Source organism: Stegostoma tigrinum, chromosome 19 (genome assembly GCF_030684315.1).
Source record: "Stegostoma tigrinum isolate sSteTig4 chromosome 19, sSteTig4.hap1, whole genome shotgun sequence".
Lineage (NCBI taxonomy): Eukaryota > Metazoa > Chordata > Chondrichthyes > Orectolobiformes > Stegostomatidae > Stegostoma > Stegostoma tigrinum.
Genome location: NC_081372.1, coordinates 34,458,111 through 34,474,944, shown reverse-complemented (window position 1 = coordinate 34,474,944; position 16,834 = coordinate 34,458,111). Strand labels below are relative to the sequence as shown.

Sequence of the window (16,834 nt, the reverse complement as noted above, 5' to 3'; positions counted from 1 at the left end):
TCTCAGGCATGCGGCCATCCTGAAATGGAAATACCATTTCACTCAGCATGTCAATATTGAGCTTCACTTGTTTCACAGCAAACCTTAACAGGATAATTGGATCTTGATTAATTTGTTTTGTGTTCAGCCAATAAAAACAATCACAGCCCAAGGAATTGCTCTTTCTGAGGCCTAGTCAAGGCCAAAAGACTTGTGTAGCAAGAGAAACCTAGAAAGTGATCATCCATTGGCTCCAGTTAGATTTGAAGAGAGACTTGCCTTACTTTTGGTTGTATGGCACTTTTTGATATTCAGAAATGGAAGTTGCTAACGCATCTTGTTGATTGTGTTGCAACCCATCTCGGCTCTGCTTATGACCCAGTCACTACAGCTTATTTTGTGTTCCTCTTCGCATGTGCAGAAGTGATTCCACCCTGCTATTCATCTGCTCGTGAGGTGACCCAAGTTAAACTTACTTGGAAATTTCAATTGAAACTATTACTTTGCCAACATAATACCAATGCACTTTTTTTTTTAAATAGTAAGATGCATTATCCATCTCAGCGCGTTGTCTACGTTATCAATATTTCCCAAACTAATAAACTGAGTTAAGGTCATGCAATGGGTAAGGTCTTTTCCTTCCTACCATGGTTTCTCAGAATGTGGGCCGCTACAATGGTGTTACGTGATAAACAGCATTGCAGTTTACTTATGTGAAAGGTTGAAATGTTAGACATTGGGAACCTCCCACTGGTCAGTTAGTTGAAGTTAACACATTTGCTCATATTATTTGTTGTGTTCATATTACATGAATACTTTCATCTATCTTTACAAAGGATGATGCTAGTGCTGAAATCCATAATGATTTAGGAATTAGTTAAGACATTGGCTTGGCTAAAATTCAGTACATAGGAGATATTGAATAGGCTGACTGTGTTTAAAGTTGTGATTCACCAGAGTAGGGTAAGACTATCTGGTGGGAGGGAACACATCAGGTTAAAGAGAAGAACAGCAACTTCCCAGAAGGGTAGCCTTTGTTGTCTGAAAGCTACTCAGTTGGATAGAGACTGCTTGAGTAGGAAGAACTTGCACCCCATCTTCCTGGCTGCCCATATTGCTTGGCCCCACTTGCTGCTGGTTGTGTATTAGCTATGGCAGGTTGAGCTCATAAATATTTTGATTGACTTAACTTGGTGGGTCAGAGAGGTAAAGTCATGAAGGTAACAGAGTCCCCATCCCACATGTTCTTCCCTGACCATACAACTCCCTTCCCAGCCACCTCAGGGTGGTATTAAATTCGAACCCCCAAATTTATTACTTTAATCGTTGATTATTTAAAGCCCTACTGCTACTGACAGTTAAAAGTAGCTGCTTCAAAAAAAGAATGGGTGGTAAGTTTGAGATTTAGCTCTGCCTGCTATAGCCGAAGGTAACAGAGAAGAATGCTTTTGTTGAGAAGGTGACATCTGTGACAGCAGGAATTTCTTTGTTAATGTACAAAACATAAGTAGATCTCCTGTTACAAAATTGGATTAAACAAGAACTCTACAAAGCTTGTCTAGCTTGGGTTTGGGATTAATTATGAAAACGAAAAATTGATTTGAATGATGGAATGTTGCAAAGTCGAACATTTACAAAAGTGGCACTTTGTATGCGACCAATATACAGTGTGTAATTCATCGTTTTGTTTTCCTTGAGAAAATCTTGTTTTTGTATACTATATATATTTATATAGTCTGCGAGTATCTTGTTAAAAGCTGACAAAAATATTTTAGATAAACTATTCATTTCCACATTGATGCTGATGACACCCAGTTTTACTACTTCACCAGTTGCTTGCCTCAGCAGAACATTCGTCCAATTTAATTTTCAGAAACCTGAAGTTATTATCCTCTGCCCCTACCATGACCTCTGTCTTCCAACTAGTAATACTATCCCCCTCCCTGGCAGTTGCCTGGTACTGAAGTAGACTTTTCATAACCTTTGCGATAAATTTGACACCATGAAGATCTTCCAAACACGTCTGTATGTCATCATTAAGTCCAGTTATTCCTACCTCCATAACAATGTAACCAAAGCATGTAAGACTTTGGACAGAATTCCAAACACCTGAATGACAAAAGACATTGATCAGAAAGTTGGGAAAATCAGATCAGATTGAGTGATGTATACAATTCTCAGTGTCAAAAACAAAATGTCCCATTCTTCAAACCATATGGTGAAGGAGATGCTCCAATACTTCAATCAGTTTGCAAGAGCTTTACAGGACACGCAGTCCTGGCATTATGTACTTTGTCCAATTGGACCAGACAAAGAAAGTATATATGGGCTCTGAAGAGCTCGGTGAGCAGCAGCAGTCTTCTGAGGAGGAAAATGAGGATACTGAGAAGGAATAACATTAACTTCTGCATGATAGAGTATTTCAGTGTAAAGCATGACAAGCCAGACAAAACTTAAATACTCGCTTCCAGTAGATGACAATGGGATGCAATGATAACTCATTGATTGTAAATTAGAGGCAAAACAACCCTGTATGTTGCCAGAAGCAAATGCAGCTTCTGTTTGTTTGTGTATTCTTTGCTTGGTCTGTTGCTGAATAAAAGTTAAGATTAGATTCCCTACAGTGTGGAAACAGGCCCTTCGGCCCAACAAGTCCACATCGCCTCTTGGACCATCCCACCCAGACCCATCCCCTGAGAACCCCCACAATCCTGAACACTATGGGCAATTTAACATGGCCAATCCACCTAACCTGCACATCTTTGGACTGTGGGAGGAAATCGGAACACCTGGAGGAAGCCTATGTAGACCCGGGGACAATGTCTGTGTGGAGTTCACACGTTCTCCCAAGGCTGGAATTGAACCTGTGTCCCTGGAGCTGTGAAGCACCAGTGCTAACTGTTGAACCACCGTGCTGTCAATCTTTCACCCTTTTCATTTTGAGATTTGTTTTTTAAAGAATCTAGAAGCTAAAGATAAATGAGATAAAGTGGGCTGCTTTGTCCTGAATGCTATCAAGCTTCTATAGTGTTGTTGGAGTTGTATTCATCCAGGCAAGTGAGTATTCCTTTACACTCCTGACTTGCACCTTGTAAATGTATGAACTTTGGAAAATCAGGAGTTGAATCCCAGGATTCCTAGCCTCAGACCCATTCTTGTAAGGCATGGTATTTAGATAGGAAGTCTTGTAAGATATGTGATTTATTCAGTGCCATAAATGTGCCATTTATTTTGGATTTTTAAATAGTAGCATGTCAGTTTTATTGTATCGATGGATTCATTTAATGTTAATTTGGAAGCATTTCTGTAAATGTTTAAAAAATATATCTTTCAAAATAGTTTGAGATGTATAGTTCTTGGAGGCTAATGGGAATTTGTTCATTTGAGAGTGTTTATGCAAGCGAAGAAAATAAATAGCTGTACACTAGGCTTGCAGTGTAGAAGGTCAAACATATTTCTTCTGATCAAAAAGAAACTGTCCATAGCTTGGAAAAAGCTTTTTGAGTTTCAATTTGAGCAGTTTCCTTGGCTGAAGCTGGATGTGTAAAATAGTTGCCCACAAAGAAGGGAGATAGTTTATAACTGTTACACAGTAGGTTACTTCAGTATAAGGAGTTTGATTTTGAAATTCCAAACCAGAGGTATTTGAAGTTATTCAAAGCTGAAAATGTCTACACTCAGTTATACAAAGAGTCTAGGAAAAGGGGATCATATTTTCCAAACCAAGAATTGAAGACACAGCTAAGTCAAATCCACTCTGTGATAGCGAAGCAAGTTTTCTCTAGTATTTGAATTTTCAAGACGTTCTGTTAGGATTAATGAGATTGAACTGGCCATGTATTTTGAGATCCTTAAATTTGTATCATATGTAAATAGTTTGGTTTATTCCATTTTATCGTCATTTCTTTTTGCATAATAATCTGTTTTGTTGTTAAAAACCAAATCAAGACAGCATTATTAAAACAAAAGAAAACAAAATATAGTCTATATTGCTATCCCACAGTCCCATTTTCTGCTTGGGGACCCTACAGCCTCTAGTGCTCAACATCATATTCAATAACTTTAGAGCCTGATTCCATCCTTCCATGATTTTTTAACTACCCCACAGCCAATCCCATTATGACATGGATTGCTTTTAACACAGTCACCACTCTCAGGTACTCCTAAGCCCATTATCATTATATGGGTAGCATTCAGTACAGTTCATCCATTTTCTCCCAGTCTTAGCTCTTGAGCCAGGACGCATTTGGGAAATGTCTTTTCCTGAAGGCTACCTCTGAGCTCACCATCTAATTAAGGGTATTGGGTGAGCTCCTCCTACTGGTTTAACCTCAAGTAGAAGTGGACTTTGCTGACAGGAGAACACCAGTTTGACACAAAATGGAGTGACCCTTAAACAGGTGAAAACTATTACAGAAATTGTTGGAAAAGCTCAGCAGGTCTGGCAACATCTGTGGAGAGAAATCAGAGTTAACGTTTCAGATCATCTGACCCTTCTTCAGGACTATCTCCTTCTGATTGGCAAAGAAACCCCTCGAGGCATTTGCTTTTTGAACATGGTCTTTGCTGCCAGTAACTCTTAGGTTCATGGATCTCTGACTCTGACACTAATTCCCTATCACCTGTGCTGATTGTAATACGGTCAGCCAGGTGGGCCTCATAAAATGAGTTCCCCAATTGAGGTTGTTAACCTGGTCCCATCAGGGAGCCCTGGCTGACAGGTAAAAACAGAGTGTGAGACATTTTGCTTATTCTGAGATTTGGGTCTGAGGGAGCTGGATCAGTTAATGAATTGATGAATCTTTGTGTAAATAAAGGTTGACTTGTTGACGGGATACTGGCCTTTGTGAGTTATTTCACTTAGGACTGTCACAAGGAAGTCACCTTCACTAAGCTACCACTTCCACACATGGCAAGAAGCTGTTCCACCCCTAGCAAATGCTAGAACTTTAAATGGCCCCTAATTACATCAGACAATTTATCAGTTTGCTGGCTTTCTAATCTCATCAGGGCTTCCCAATATTTTTGCAGCTCCCCTTGCCTCTTATTGCATTCTGGGAAATCTCTGCTTGCTATTTCAGATTTGAGATCTTTGACCAAAACTGAGAAAAATTAGAAATGTAAAAAATTAGAAAAGTAACAGGTAAGAGTGTGGGATAAAGAGAAGGCCTTTGCTAGGGAGAGGGCAGAAAAGATTAAATGGCAGAAGCTTTCATCATGTAATATTGAATGGACTGATAATGGGATAAGAAAAGTATCCTGAATAAAGACAATGAGCAGTGGAAAATATTATTCTCTCATAGAATCATAGTGTACAAGAAGAGACAACTTAACAATTATGCATGTGATTACTTTTTCAAAAGGTTTGTCCTGTTAGTCCCTTTCCCCTTCTCTTTCCACATGCCCGCTCCCCTTCAAAAACTTACTCAATTTTCTTTCAGAAGTAATGATTTAGTCTGTTTAAGCCACCCTTTCCTGTAGTTAATGCATATTAGAATTAAAAGAAAAACTCTAAATCTCTCCTGTGGCTCTTTTGTCAGTATCCTTAAGTCCATATTCTCTGGTAACCTTTCTACCACTGGAAACAATTCCTCTTTATTTATTCTTAACAGGCACCCAGCCAGGTCAGTTTCCAGAGTTATAACTCTATGACTTGGCAGGGAAACTTCACACAGAAGTCAACAACAGTAAATGTATTTTCATGTGACATTTCCTGCACAACACCACACTCACATGCTCCTCAGTGGATCCATTGCACCTCTTGTCGCTCATCCAGCAGCATTTGGGACTCATATCTACCAGTAAAATATTTCACCTCACACACACCTACTGATGCTGCCAGCTTCCTGTTGCACGTACCTGTCAAAACACTTCAGAATTTTCAACTCTTTGATTAAATCTGCCCTCACCCACAACAATTTTACACTAAGCATCTTTAATATGTTAAAATGTCCCAATATGCTTCAATGAGTGATTATCAAATAAAATTTACCATCAAGAAACTTAAAAAAAAATTAAGACAGATGACCAGTGTCTTGGACAAACTTGTTGTTTTTCAGAGATAATGGGAACTGCAGATGCTGGAGATTCCAAGATAATAAAATGTGAGGCTGGATGAACACAGCAGGCCAAGCAGCATCTCAGGAGCACAAAAGCTGACGTTTCGGGCCTAGACCCTTCATCAGAGAGGGGGATGGGGGGAGGGAACTGGAATAAATAGGGAGAGAGGGAGAGATTGAGAACGCCCTTGACCGCGTCTCCCGCATTTCCCGCGACACATCCCTCACACCCCGCCCCCGCCACAACCGCCCCAAGAGGATCCCCCTCGTTCTCACACACCACCCTACCAACCTCCGGATACAACGCATTATCCTCCGACACTTCCGCCATTTACAATCCGACCCCACCACCCAAGACATTTTTCCATCCCCACCCCTGTCTGCTTTCCGGAGAGACCACTCTCTCCGTGACTCCCTTGTTCGCTCCACACTGCCCTCCAACCCCACCACACCCGGCACCTTCCCCTGCAACCGCAGGAAATGCTACACTTGTCCCCACACCTCCTCCCTCACCCCCATCCCAGGCCCCAAGATGACATTCCACATTAAGCAGAGGTTCACCTGCACATCTGCCAATGTGGTATACTGCATCCACTGTACCCGGTGCGGCTTTCTCTACATTGGGGAAACCAAGCGGAGGCTTGGGGACCGCTTTGCAGAACACCTCCGCTCAGTTCGCAACAAACAACTGCACCTCCCAGTCGCAAACCATTTCCACTCCCCCTCCCATTCTCTTGATGACATGTCCATCATGGGCCTCCTGCACTGCCACAATGATGCCACCCGAAGGTTGCAGGAACAGCAACTCATATTCCGCCTGGGAACCCTGCAGCCATATGGTATCAATGTGGACTTCACCAGTTTCAAAATCTCCCCTTCCCCTACTGCATCCCTCAACCAGCCCAGTTCGTCCCCTCCCCCCACTGCACCACACAACCAGCCCAGCTCTTCCCCCCCACCCACTGCATCCCCAAACCAGTCCAACCTGTCTCTGCCTCCCTAACCGGTTCTTCCTCTCACCCATCCCTTCCTCCCACCCCAAGCCGCACCCCCAGCTACCTACTAACCTCATCCCACCTCCTTGACCTGTCCGTCTTCCCTGGACTGACCTATCCCCTCCCTACCTCCCCACCCACACCTTCTCCACCTATCTTCTTTACTCTCCATCTTCGGTCCGCCTCCCCCTCTCTCCCTATTTATTCCAGTTCCCTCCCCCCATCCCCCTCTCTGATGAAGGGTCTAGGCCCGAAACGTCAGCTTTTGTGCTCCTGAGATGCTGCTTGGCCTGCTGTGTTCATCCAGCCTCACATTTTATTATTGTTGTTTTTCATGAATGTCTTGAGGAAGATAGAACTAGATGACAGTGTGGTTTAGGGAAGAAATTATAATTGAGGAATGATCATCAGAGCTGAAGTGAAGAACGTCAGGGATGTGCAAGAGATCAGAAATGAAGGGGCACAGAAAACTTCGAATGCCAGTGATTTTAGAGAGTGAGTGCGGATAAAACCATGTAAAATTGTAGCATTGCTGGACTGAGAGCTAAGGTTGAGCACATTTAAGCATGACTATAATAGTTGAACAAAACTTGGTCTCTGAGGACTTAATGTTGATGCAGAGAGCATTGTGGAAGGCTGGTTTGTTGGGAAATTATTAGAAAAGTTAAGATTAAAGTTAACAGAAATGTTGCTGGCAAATTCTGAAAAAGCAGTGGTAGTTTAGGGACAGGTGTTGAAGACAAATAATCCAATTCTTCAGTCCCATGTAAATAATGTCTTACAGCCCTAGCAGTAAGTTTACCCTGACCATCCCCCCCACCCAACCCACTTTTTAACTGCAACATCTTTCCTAAAGTGTGGTTGCTAGAATTGCATACAATACTTAAGCTAAGGATTTAGCAGTTACTTGCAAAGCATCTGGAATGACTTTCTTGATTTTGTTCTCAGATCTTGGTTTATGCTTTTGCAACAGAATACTCATAATTAATTGGAGCAAATCTCATTATTTCATTACGCATGTATTTCAAGTAGGCTATTGTTTCAAGCCGCTAAGTTAAAGAAAGTGAAACATCATGACAAGGAACTGAAAAACTCTGGTGAGTGTATGCTGGTATTAGGTGTAGAAACTTGTCAATTATATGCTGCATTCTGCATTCAGTGGTTGAAATTAAATGTATTAAATCTTTGTATTTTAGGGCTATAAAAGTTTTTGTTGTTACTGTGCTGAAATAATTTTGAGCCATCTGCATTTTGTGAAACTGCTAAACAGCTAAATATTCTTTTACAGGTCCTGAATATCAGAAAAAAAGATTGCTTCAGGAATTGATAGAAAATGGAAATAATGTAGAAAATACAGACCAGGAGCCTCCGTCAATCGAAGAGCCTCCACCTACACCTCCAGAGACGCCTGGACTCCATGAGAAAGCCACAACTCCACTTGAGTCCTCTCCTGCTGGCACCCCTTCTCCAAGTCCTTTGGAGACCCCACCAGAGGTTAGAAAAGTTAGAGGATCAAATCCCAAGATGGAGGACTCAAGCCACTTGAGTCCTGGCAATTGGAATGGTGAGCCAAATAAAAGTAACCAGTCCACAAGTCATCCTGGAACACCTTCTGGTTTACTGACCTTGCAAATTGAGAACAGGTCATCTGTCAATGACCGAAATCCTCTCAGGACCTCCAGTCTCCAGAACAACAGAAGAACCCCTACTAAATTGGAGGAGCAACTACAAAACAACTATGATTTGGACATAAAGCCTCTGGAAAGAATTGAAAGCAAACCTAATACAAATCAAAAGATCAAAGCAAGAGAACCCATCCCACCACATCAGCTGCATGATGCTAAATTCCATGATAGCTACCACAGTTATGCTGTGCGGACACAAGTGGGACCTCCTCCTTTAGATTTAGTGGATGATGAAACTCCTGTAAAATTATTGCCAGTTAAGCAAGAAGCACACCCAGCAAAACCTTTAACACCAGAGCCAAAAGCAGAGATCAAAGCAAAAAAGCCTGAAATAGAACCAAAGCCAGTGCCTCAAGTGCAAGAAAATGTACCGCTTCCTAAACAGGAAAAACTCTCTCAACTCCGGCCAGAATCCAGACCTCAGTCTAAGCCTGAACCCAAGCCTGGGCTTAAACCAATGTCAAAACCAGTACCTAAACTAATAACACAACCTGGCACAGCTGGGAAAGAAGTAGCAAACGTGGCACCATTTGATCAGGTGAGTTTTTCGTTAGAGCCATGGGTATAATACGTGGATTTACAAACTGATCTGCAAATTGTTATCTCCTATGACACAATTTGGCTTTTAGAACAGCTAGATAAATACTCCACATTATAAATATCCTCAAAATATATTGTTACATTGACATCAAAATCCAAGCACGTTAAGGGGGCAAAGCAAAGCCACATTGTTGATTTGGATATTAATTGCATACAGGTGGCAGGTGTTAACTGGGGATTCATTTGAGACCCTATAAATAGATACAGATAGAAAATGTAGTTGTTGGGTTAGGAGGCATATGCCGCAATGTGCAAGTCTAAGTAAATATGCAGGTGTTTAAAGATTGTCTTCACTTCTATCCTTTGCCAGCTGGTTCCATGGAATAGAACACATTTATCATGCCAATAGTAGCTTGATTGTATTTAAGAATCAAATTAAATGATGGATCAGATCTTTTACTGTGTTAAGTCACAAGCTTGTACCCTTACGTTTTTCAAAATGCATGCAAATGTGGAAAAGTTTTCTATACTTTTAATTTTGTGAAAATTTCAGTGCGGTGGAGGCATACTACTGTGTGAACTCTTACAGAATGAAAAAGTAGAATAAACTTCAGCAAATATTTGGTACACCGAACTCCATTGAACCATTTGAAATCACTGTATACTGATTATTATTCAAAATGGCCTTTTTTTTGATACAGCTAAGGATCCAGTTTCCTTATATTGACAGAGCAACAAAGCTTTAAAAAAGCTCAAAGTGACTTAAAGATATTTTGAATGAGTTCTGATCTGGACTGTGTTGCATCTCGCTACTGAAGGGCCAAGAGCCTATACTGATTCATCAGAATAAAGGAAAAGTAAATGTTAGGTTATGACTTACGACATTTTGTAAAATTTAATGGAGGATTTCTCTCAATGAGGCCGAGTGAGTTTTCCTGCGTAATCATCCCAAACTCAACTAATTAACTATGTAGCACCCACTTGTGGCACCCCTCATCAGATGCTGGCCAAATTCTACCAATTTGCCACTGCCAGGATATACTGGAAAAGACCAGCATTCCTGACATTGGCACCACCTGGTCGCTGGCAGTCTGGAGTTTCACTTCATTGTCAGTGGTTTAGCACAGCCCCAATCTAGTACTGTCACAGCACAGAGGTGGCATAGTTGACATTTCCTTGCACTTACAACTGCACATTCCTACCCTAATTGCTGTTTAACCATCAGACCACACATTTCAATATTCGGCAGCCGCATCCTTTTTCAGAATCCCAACTAAGTGACAGACACTCTGTCCTCACTGCCCATTGTAACCTTATCACTGTTCACCCTGGGGCCATCAGGGACGGAAAAATATTCAAATAGTGCATAATGGAGTTGTCAGCAATCATTGGAGTGGATAGCCCTTGATTCCCAATAGCCATCCTTGGAAGACATCTGCACCCTCAAACACAGAAACAAATCTCAAAAATATGGGAATCATGACAGCTCCAGGCTGCCAAGTACAAATATATACGAAATGATACCAGAGATCACAGATCACATGCACATTGAGGAATGGAATCCTTTTTATTGATGAACTCTGCAGCATTATGATATCCCTGTCTTAGCACATAGTGTGTACTGTCACAGGCACTTTGCCCACGGGGAAAGTGAGCTATATTTCCAAAACCTACTGTCTGGGCTGCAGCACTCATCTCGCAGGTAAATTAGATGAAATTGTGTGATTTTAGCACAAGTGGCATTAGTAATATTCTTGATGTATTCATGGGTTGATAGTTGAGAAATCTCACACAGATTGCTGGTGGCACCCTGAAACGAACACCTGGCATAAAAGTTTAACACAGTTGTCACCTTCATGACTTCTTAAGGTCACGTGTCCAGCTTCAAAAAGTCACTCCTGTAAGCATGTGCTAAGATGTTGGTGTTGGGCATCAAAGATGGAAGTTCAGAGGAGCAAGTGATGAGCTGGAGTTACCAGATAACCATTCAGACTTTCATTTTGGGAATTGTTGGCATGCAGTTTCTATCTGGTGTGATATGGAACAGGAAAATATGTATTAATAGAAAAAATATATATTAATGAGGTGAGATTCGGGGTTAATGAGACAATAAGCAACAATCTCATTAATAGGCATCTCGCCACTCACTAGTGAGAATCTTGTCTCCCTATCTAGAACTCACGGAGAATGCGCCATGTTGCTCCTAACATTAAAAGAGATCTCACCGGACTTCTCAGATAATTCTGCCAGATTTTTCACCACAGCCCACATCATTTAGATTCCATCTGTTGTCTTCAATTTTCCCTGACTTCCATACATATTGCACATGCTGGCTTCTGAGCAGTCAACAGGTACATCCAAGATGTGACTGAAACTCGGTAATGTAGGATGACTGCTAACTTGGCGTCAGCTGCAGCTACTACTTTCCTTTTGACCTCAGTAATTGATAAGGCGCACACAACCTCTCCTACGCAGACATTCTGCGCGGACAGTTGCACATACTGAAAAATATCATGAAAGCCTATTTAAGACAACCTATGTGAGATTGCATTGTATGAGGCACACAGATTTTGAATCTTGTCCAAGTTGATCAGAGTAGCAGCCAGTAATTCTGTACTACTGTTCTCAAACAAAGTAATTTAACTACAGCCAAGACTCTGTGGTACTGTGAATGTGCCTGTCTCTGGACCAAGAGGCCCATGTCCAAGTTCACCTTCTCCAAAGATATGTTATAACATCTCTGAGCAGGTTGTTAAGAAAGTATCTATAAGTATGACTTTCTTTATAGTCATAGAGCGTTTACACTGGGTTGATTAGCTCAGTTGGTTAACTGGCTGGTTTGTGATGCAGTGATGCCAACAGTGTGAGATCAATGACAGTGCCTTGTAAGATTGAGAAAGACAATCTCCCCTTGCCTGGAAGTAAAGCACGTCCAGTCATTGCTCTCTAAGAGAGCAACCCTATGGTCCAATAGGACTGTGGGATTTTCCCTTTACTGGAGGACTACAGCATAGACAGAAGCCTTTTGGCCCATTGAGTTTATGCCGGTCAAAAACAACCACCTAACTATTCTACTGCAATGTTCCAGCACTTGGCGTGTAGCTTTGTATGCTTGGCATCACAAGTTCACATCTAAATATTATTTTCTATTTAGAAACAAAGATAATTTTAAAAAGTTTATTCTTCTCTGCTCATATTTGATTAAATTTAAAATGTATTACTTATTTTTGGAATGCTGAAATCCCAAAAGTAAATAAAAAAACATAGCTAAGTATAAGTTTAAATCTACTTACAAATGTTAATTTTATCATAATGGAGAAAGTTGACATTTCACAAATATAAAAAGATGAAATATTTATTAATTTTTTTTTAAAAATCAGGTTCCATAATGTTACTAGCACTAATTATAAAGTTAGTGTGCTGTTTAAAAATCCAGTATGCCTCATTTACAAGATTGGGTTTAGAAAAGATTTTTACAGTCAGAAAAATAGTATAAAAGGGGAAATTCTCAGCAGTTCTTTGATTGTTCGGGTTATAGTTTGGGGATGCCTTAACAGCAGACTCTGGAGGAGCACTGTCCATATTATTTTGAACAAAATCTCAGCTTCAGTGGCATAATTACAGCTAATATGGACAATTTTGCCATCATTTACCATTGCAAACTTCTAGAAAAACAGAAAAGGTCTGATTAATGTTTTCATCTTTAACATGTTGGTTTTAACAATAATAAATCTTGCTCACAAAAATTTCGGGTATATGTTTCCAAAGAAGAGCCCTCTATTTGCAAATTCATACTGAACTGCAGGACTTCTGCTTGTTCAATACATAGTAGAGATGCTCCCTATAAAAAGAGAGATATGACATTTGTCTACACCCTTGCTGTTGTTCACCTCATTTGTCAGAACAAACTACTGGAGATGAATCAGCTCAAAGTAGTGGACAGCTTTGTGACATTATTTCAAGCTCTGGCCACAATATGCATTTATGCTTATCAATTATCTGAAGCCAACTAGGAAGTATTTCAGTGCCCAATGACAGATCTATCTTCCAAGTTAGATTACCAAGTGTGTATGTAGGTTTGACTTGCTTCTAAAATATGATCACCAGGCAGGTTTATTTTTGGAATTATTTCAAAAACACACAATCTACCTTTTCCTCAGGAAGAATGAAAACTTACACTTAACAGAAAGCCGACATTAGATAAACATGAGTTTGAGCCCTTTCTGGATGAACTCACCTCTGGATGAGTTGCAAGAAATCCACAACTCGTTTCACAAGCAATATAAATGTCATTGTATTGCCGTTATCCTTCTGATTATGGGCTGGATACATCCCATGTCCTGTTCAATAGTGCTTCATCTCAACTTATGTAAATCTCATTCTGAATGGGAAGTATTAATGAACCAAAGTGTAATATTTAATAGTACAGTGCCATCAAAGTTAACAGTGGAATTATTTTCACACACAATGTTTACAATAAGTACTTTTAGTAAGTCCTTGATATCAATTAAACTTGTGGTGTTGACTAATGTTTGAACTGTAGCACTGCTTTAATACCATATGTGGTTTAAAATGTCCAGAATGGCATTGCAATGAATATGTTCAAAGGAAATAGAGAAAGTGTACATGGTCTTTTCAAAAATATTTTTAAAAGCCTCCATATAAACTCAACCTGTCATGATCTATCTACTGCTTTAGAAAATATCATTGCAAGCATGTCAGACAGTTGCGGGGGGCTGGATTGTTAAAACTCCAGAATTCTGAATTACTTTTCTTGTTACAGGATTCTTGAAGAAAATAAACAGTTCAGTTTTGGAATTGCATATAAATAATTGGCAAAATTAAGTACTTATGGAATATAAACATCTTAAAAACATTATTTGCACCTATTTGAAATAATTATTGAGAACATGTTATACTCAATAAGCTGTACATTTTGTTGTACAATACATCCAGAATGTTGACAAATGATTTATGTTTATTTCAGGGACCTAATACCATTATGATTGCCATGGTCATTCTGTTGAACATTGGCCTAGCTGTCTTGTTTGTTCATTTCCTAACATGACATGTTTGTAAGGTAAGAACCAAATTTTCATCCTGATAACCAAGCAATAACAGAAACAACTTGTATTTATGTAGCACCTCTCATGTAATAAACATTCTGAGGAGCCTTACTTCAGTTTCACAAAGCAACAGATGGTAGCGAGCCATTTACGAAAATATTAGGTCAGATGATAACTTTAGTCAAACATGTGGGTTTTGAGGAGCTTCTTAAAGGAGGGAAAGCAAGGTTCAGAGGTGGGGAAGAATTCTAGACCTTAGGACACAGGTAGCTGAACACACATAGTCATCAGTGGTGAAGCATTTGAGATCAGGGACCATAACAGTCCAGAATTAGAGAAATGCAAGTATTTTGAAAGGTTGAAACTGGAAGAGATTGCAGAGATAGGGAGGGGTGAGGCTGAGGGGATTTCAGAATAAGGATGAGAATTGTAAAGTCAAAATTATTTCTTGAGCAGAAAGTTGTGAGCACAAGGTTGAATGGGATTTAAAACAAGCTAAGACATGTGCAGCAGGATTTTGGATAACTTCAAGTTTGTACAGTGAAAAATGTAGTAGACCAGCCAGGAATATATTGGAATAATCAAGTCTGGAGGTAACAGACATAGAGGAAGATTTCAGCAGCAGAGAAGCTGAGACACGATTTTTGAGTAAGGCTATGGAGGAGGAGAAATGCAGTCCTGATGATGCTGTGACTGAGTTCAGTAAATAACTTCAGGGTATGTGACATCAAGGTTGCAAACAGACTGGCTATCACAGATTGTTGCTAGGGTAAGGGATAGAGTGACTAGCTAGGCATCAAAGTTTGGAATGGGGACCTTCCTGGACCTCTCTGTTTCCGTCTCTGGCGACCATCTGGAAACCGATATCCATTTCAAGCCCACTGACTCCCATAGCTACCTAGAATACATCTCCTCCCACTGACCTTCCTGCAAAAATGCCATCCCCTATTCCCAATTCCTTTGCTTATGCCACACCTGCTCCCAGGATGAGGCATTTCACTCCCGAACATCTCAGATGTCCTTGTTTTTCAAGGACCACAACTTCCCCGCCTCAGTGGTCGAGAATGCCCTTGACCGTGTCTCCTGCATTTCCCACAACTCATCACTCGCATACCCTCCCCGCAAGAACAACCAAAACAAAATCCCCCTCATCCTCACAAACCACCACACCAACCTCCCGAATGTCCACCATCTGCAATCGGATGCCGTCACCAAAGACATTTTTCCCTCCCCTCCTTTATCTGCTTTCCGGAGGGACGACTCTCTCCGTGACTTCCTTGACCGCTCCACACTCCCCTCCAGCCCCACCACACCCGGCACCTTTCCCTGCAACTGTAGGAAGTGCTACACCTGGCCCTACACCTTCCCCCCCCACTCACACCCATCCAGGCCCCAAGAAGACTTTTCACATCAAGCAGATGTTCACCTGCACATCTGCTAATGTGGTATACTGCATCCGCTGTTCCTGTTGTGGCCTCCTCTATATATCGGGGAAAACCGAATGGAGGCTTCGGGACCACTTCGTGGAACACTTGTGCTCGGTTCGCACTAAACAACTGCACCTCCCAGTTGCCAACCATTTCAACTCCCCCTCATCCCCCAGATGACATGTCCATCTTGAGCCTTCTACAGTGCCACAATGATGCCACCCCAAGGTTGAAGGAGCATTACCTTATATTTTGCTTGGGAACCCTGCACCCCAATGGTTTCAATGTGGACATCACAAACTTCAAAATCTCCCAACCCCTACCACATCTCCTCCAAACCAGCCCAGGTTGTCCCGCCTCCCACCTTTTTCCCCCCGTCCCATCTCAAGCCCCACCCCCACCCCCATCTCCTACCTACTAGCCTCATCCTGCCCCCTTGACCTGTCCGTCCTCCCCAGACTGACCTATCCCTTCCCTAACTCTCCACCTACACTCATCTTTACTGGCACCATCCCCGCCTCTTTGACCTGTCTGTCTCCTCTCCACCTATCTTCTCCTCCATTCATCTTCTATCCACCTCCCCCTCTCTCCCTATTTATTTCAGAACCCCCTTCCGCTCCCCCATTTCTGAAGAAAGGTTTAGCCCGAAACGCCAGGTTTCCTGCTCCTCTGCTGCTTGGCCTGCTGTGTTCATCCAACTCTATGCTTTGTTATCTCAGATTCTCTAGCATCTACAGTTCCTACTATCTCTGAAACCCTTTAATGCTCCCCTTTTTCTGTCCTAATTTCCTATTAAAGGTCGCCGTTACATCGAACACCTTGCTGAAATCCATATACACCACATCAACCGATTTACTCTCATCTACCTGTTTGGTCACCTTCTCAAAGAACTCAATAAGGTTCGTGAGGCACGACCTTCCCTTCACAAAACCGTGCTGACTATCCCTAATCAGTTTATTCTTTTCTAGATGATTATAAATCCTATCCCTTATAACCTTTTCCAACACTTTACCAACAACTGAGGTAAGGCTCACTGGTCTATAATTACCAGGGTTGTCTCTACTCCCCTTCTTGAACAGGGGA

The 16,834-nt window shown here is 41.3% G+C and overlaps 1 protein-coding gene across 2 annotated transcripts in view; it reads left to right on the top strand.

The window, feature by feature from the left end:
• Nucleotides 1–16,834, top strand: part of LOC125461336 (junctophilin-2-like) — a 106,416-nt gene that overhangs the window by 75,751 nt on the left and 13,831 nt on the right. The window contains exons 4-5 of one of the 2 annotated variants that reach the window (XM_048550000.2): nucleotides 8,322–9,256; nucleotides 14,246–14,338. In XM_048550000.2, the coding sequence (XP_048405957.1) occupies nucleotides 8,322–9,256; nucleotides 14,246–14,326 (1,016 nt within the window). In that variant the 3' untranslated portion in view covers nucleotides 14,327–14,338. Of the gene's footprint in view, nucleotides 1–8,321; nucleotides 9,257–14,245; nucleotides 14,339–16,834 lie in introns of those variants that run through there. The other variant, XM_048550001.2, reaches the window with a different exon arrangement.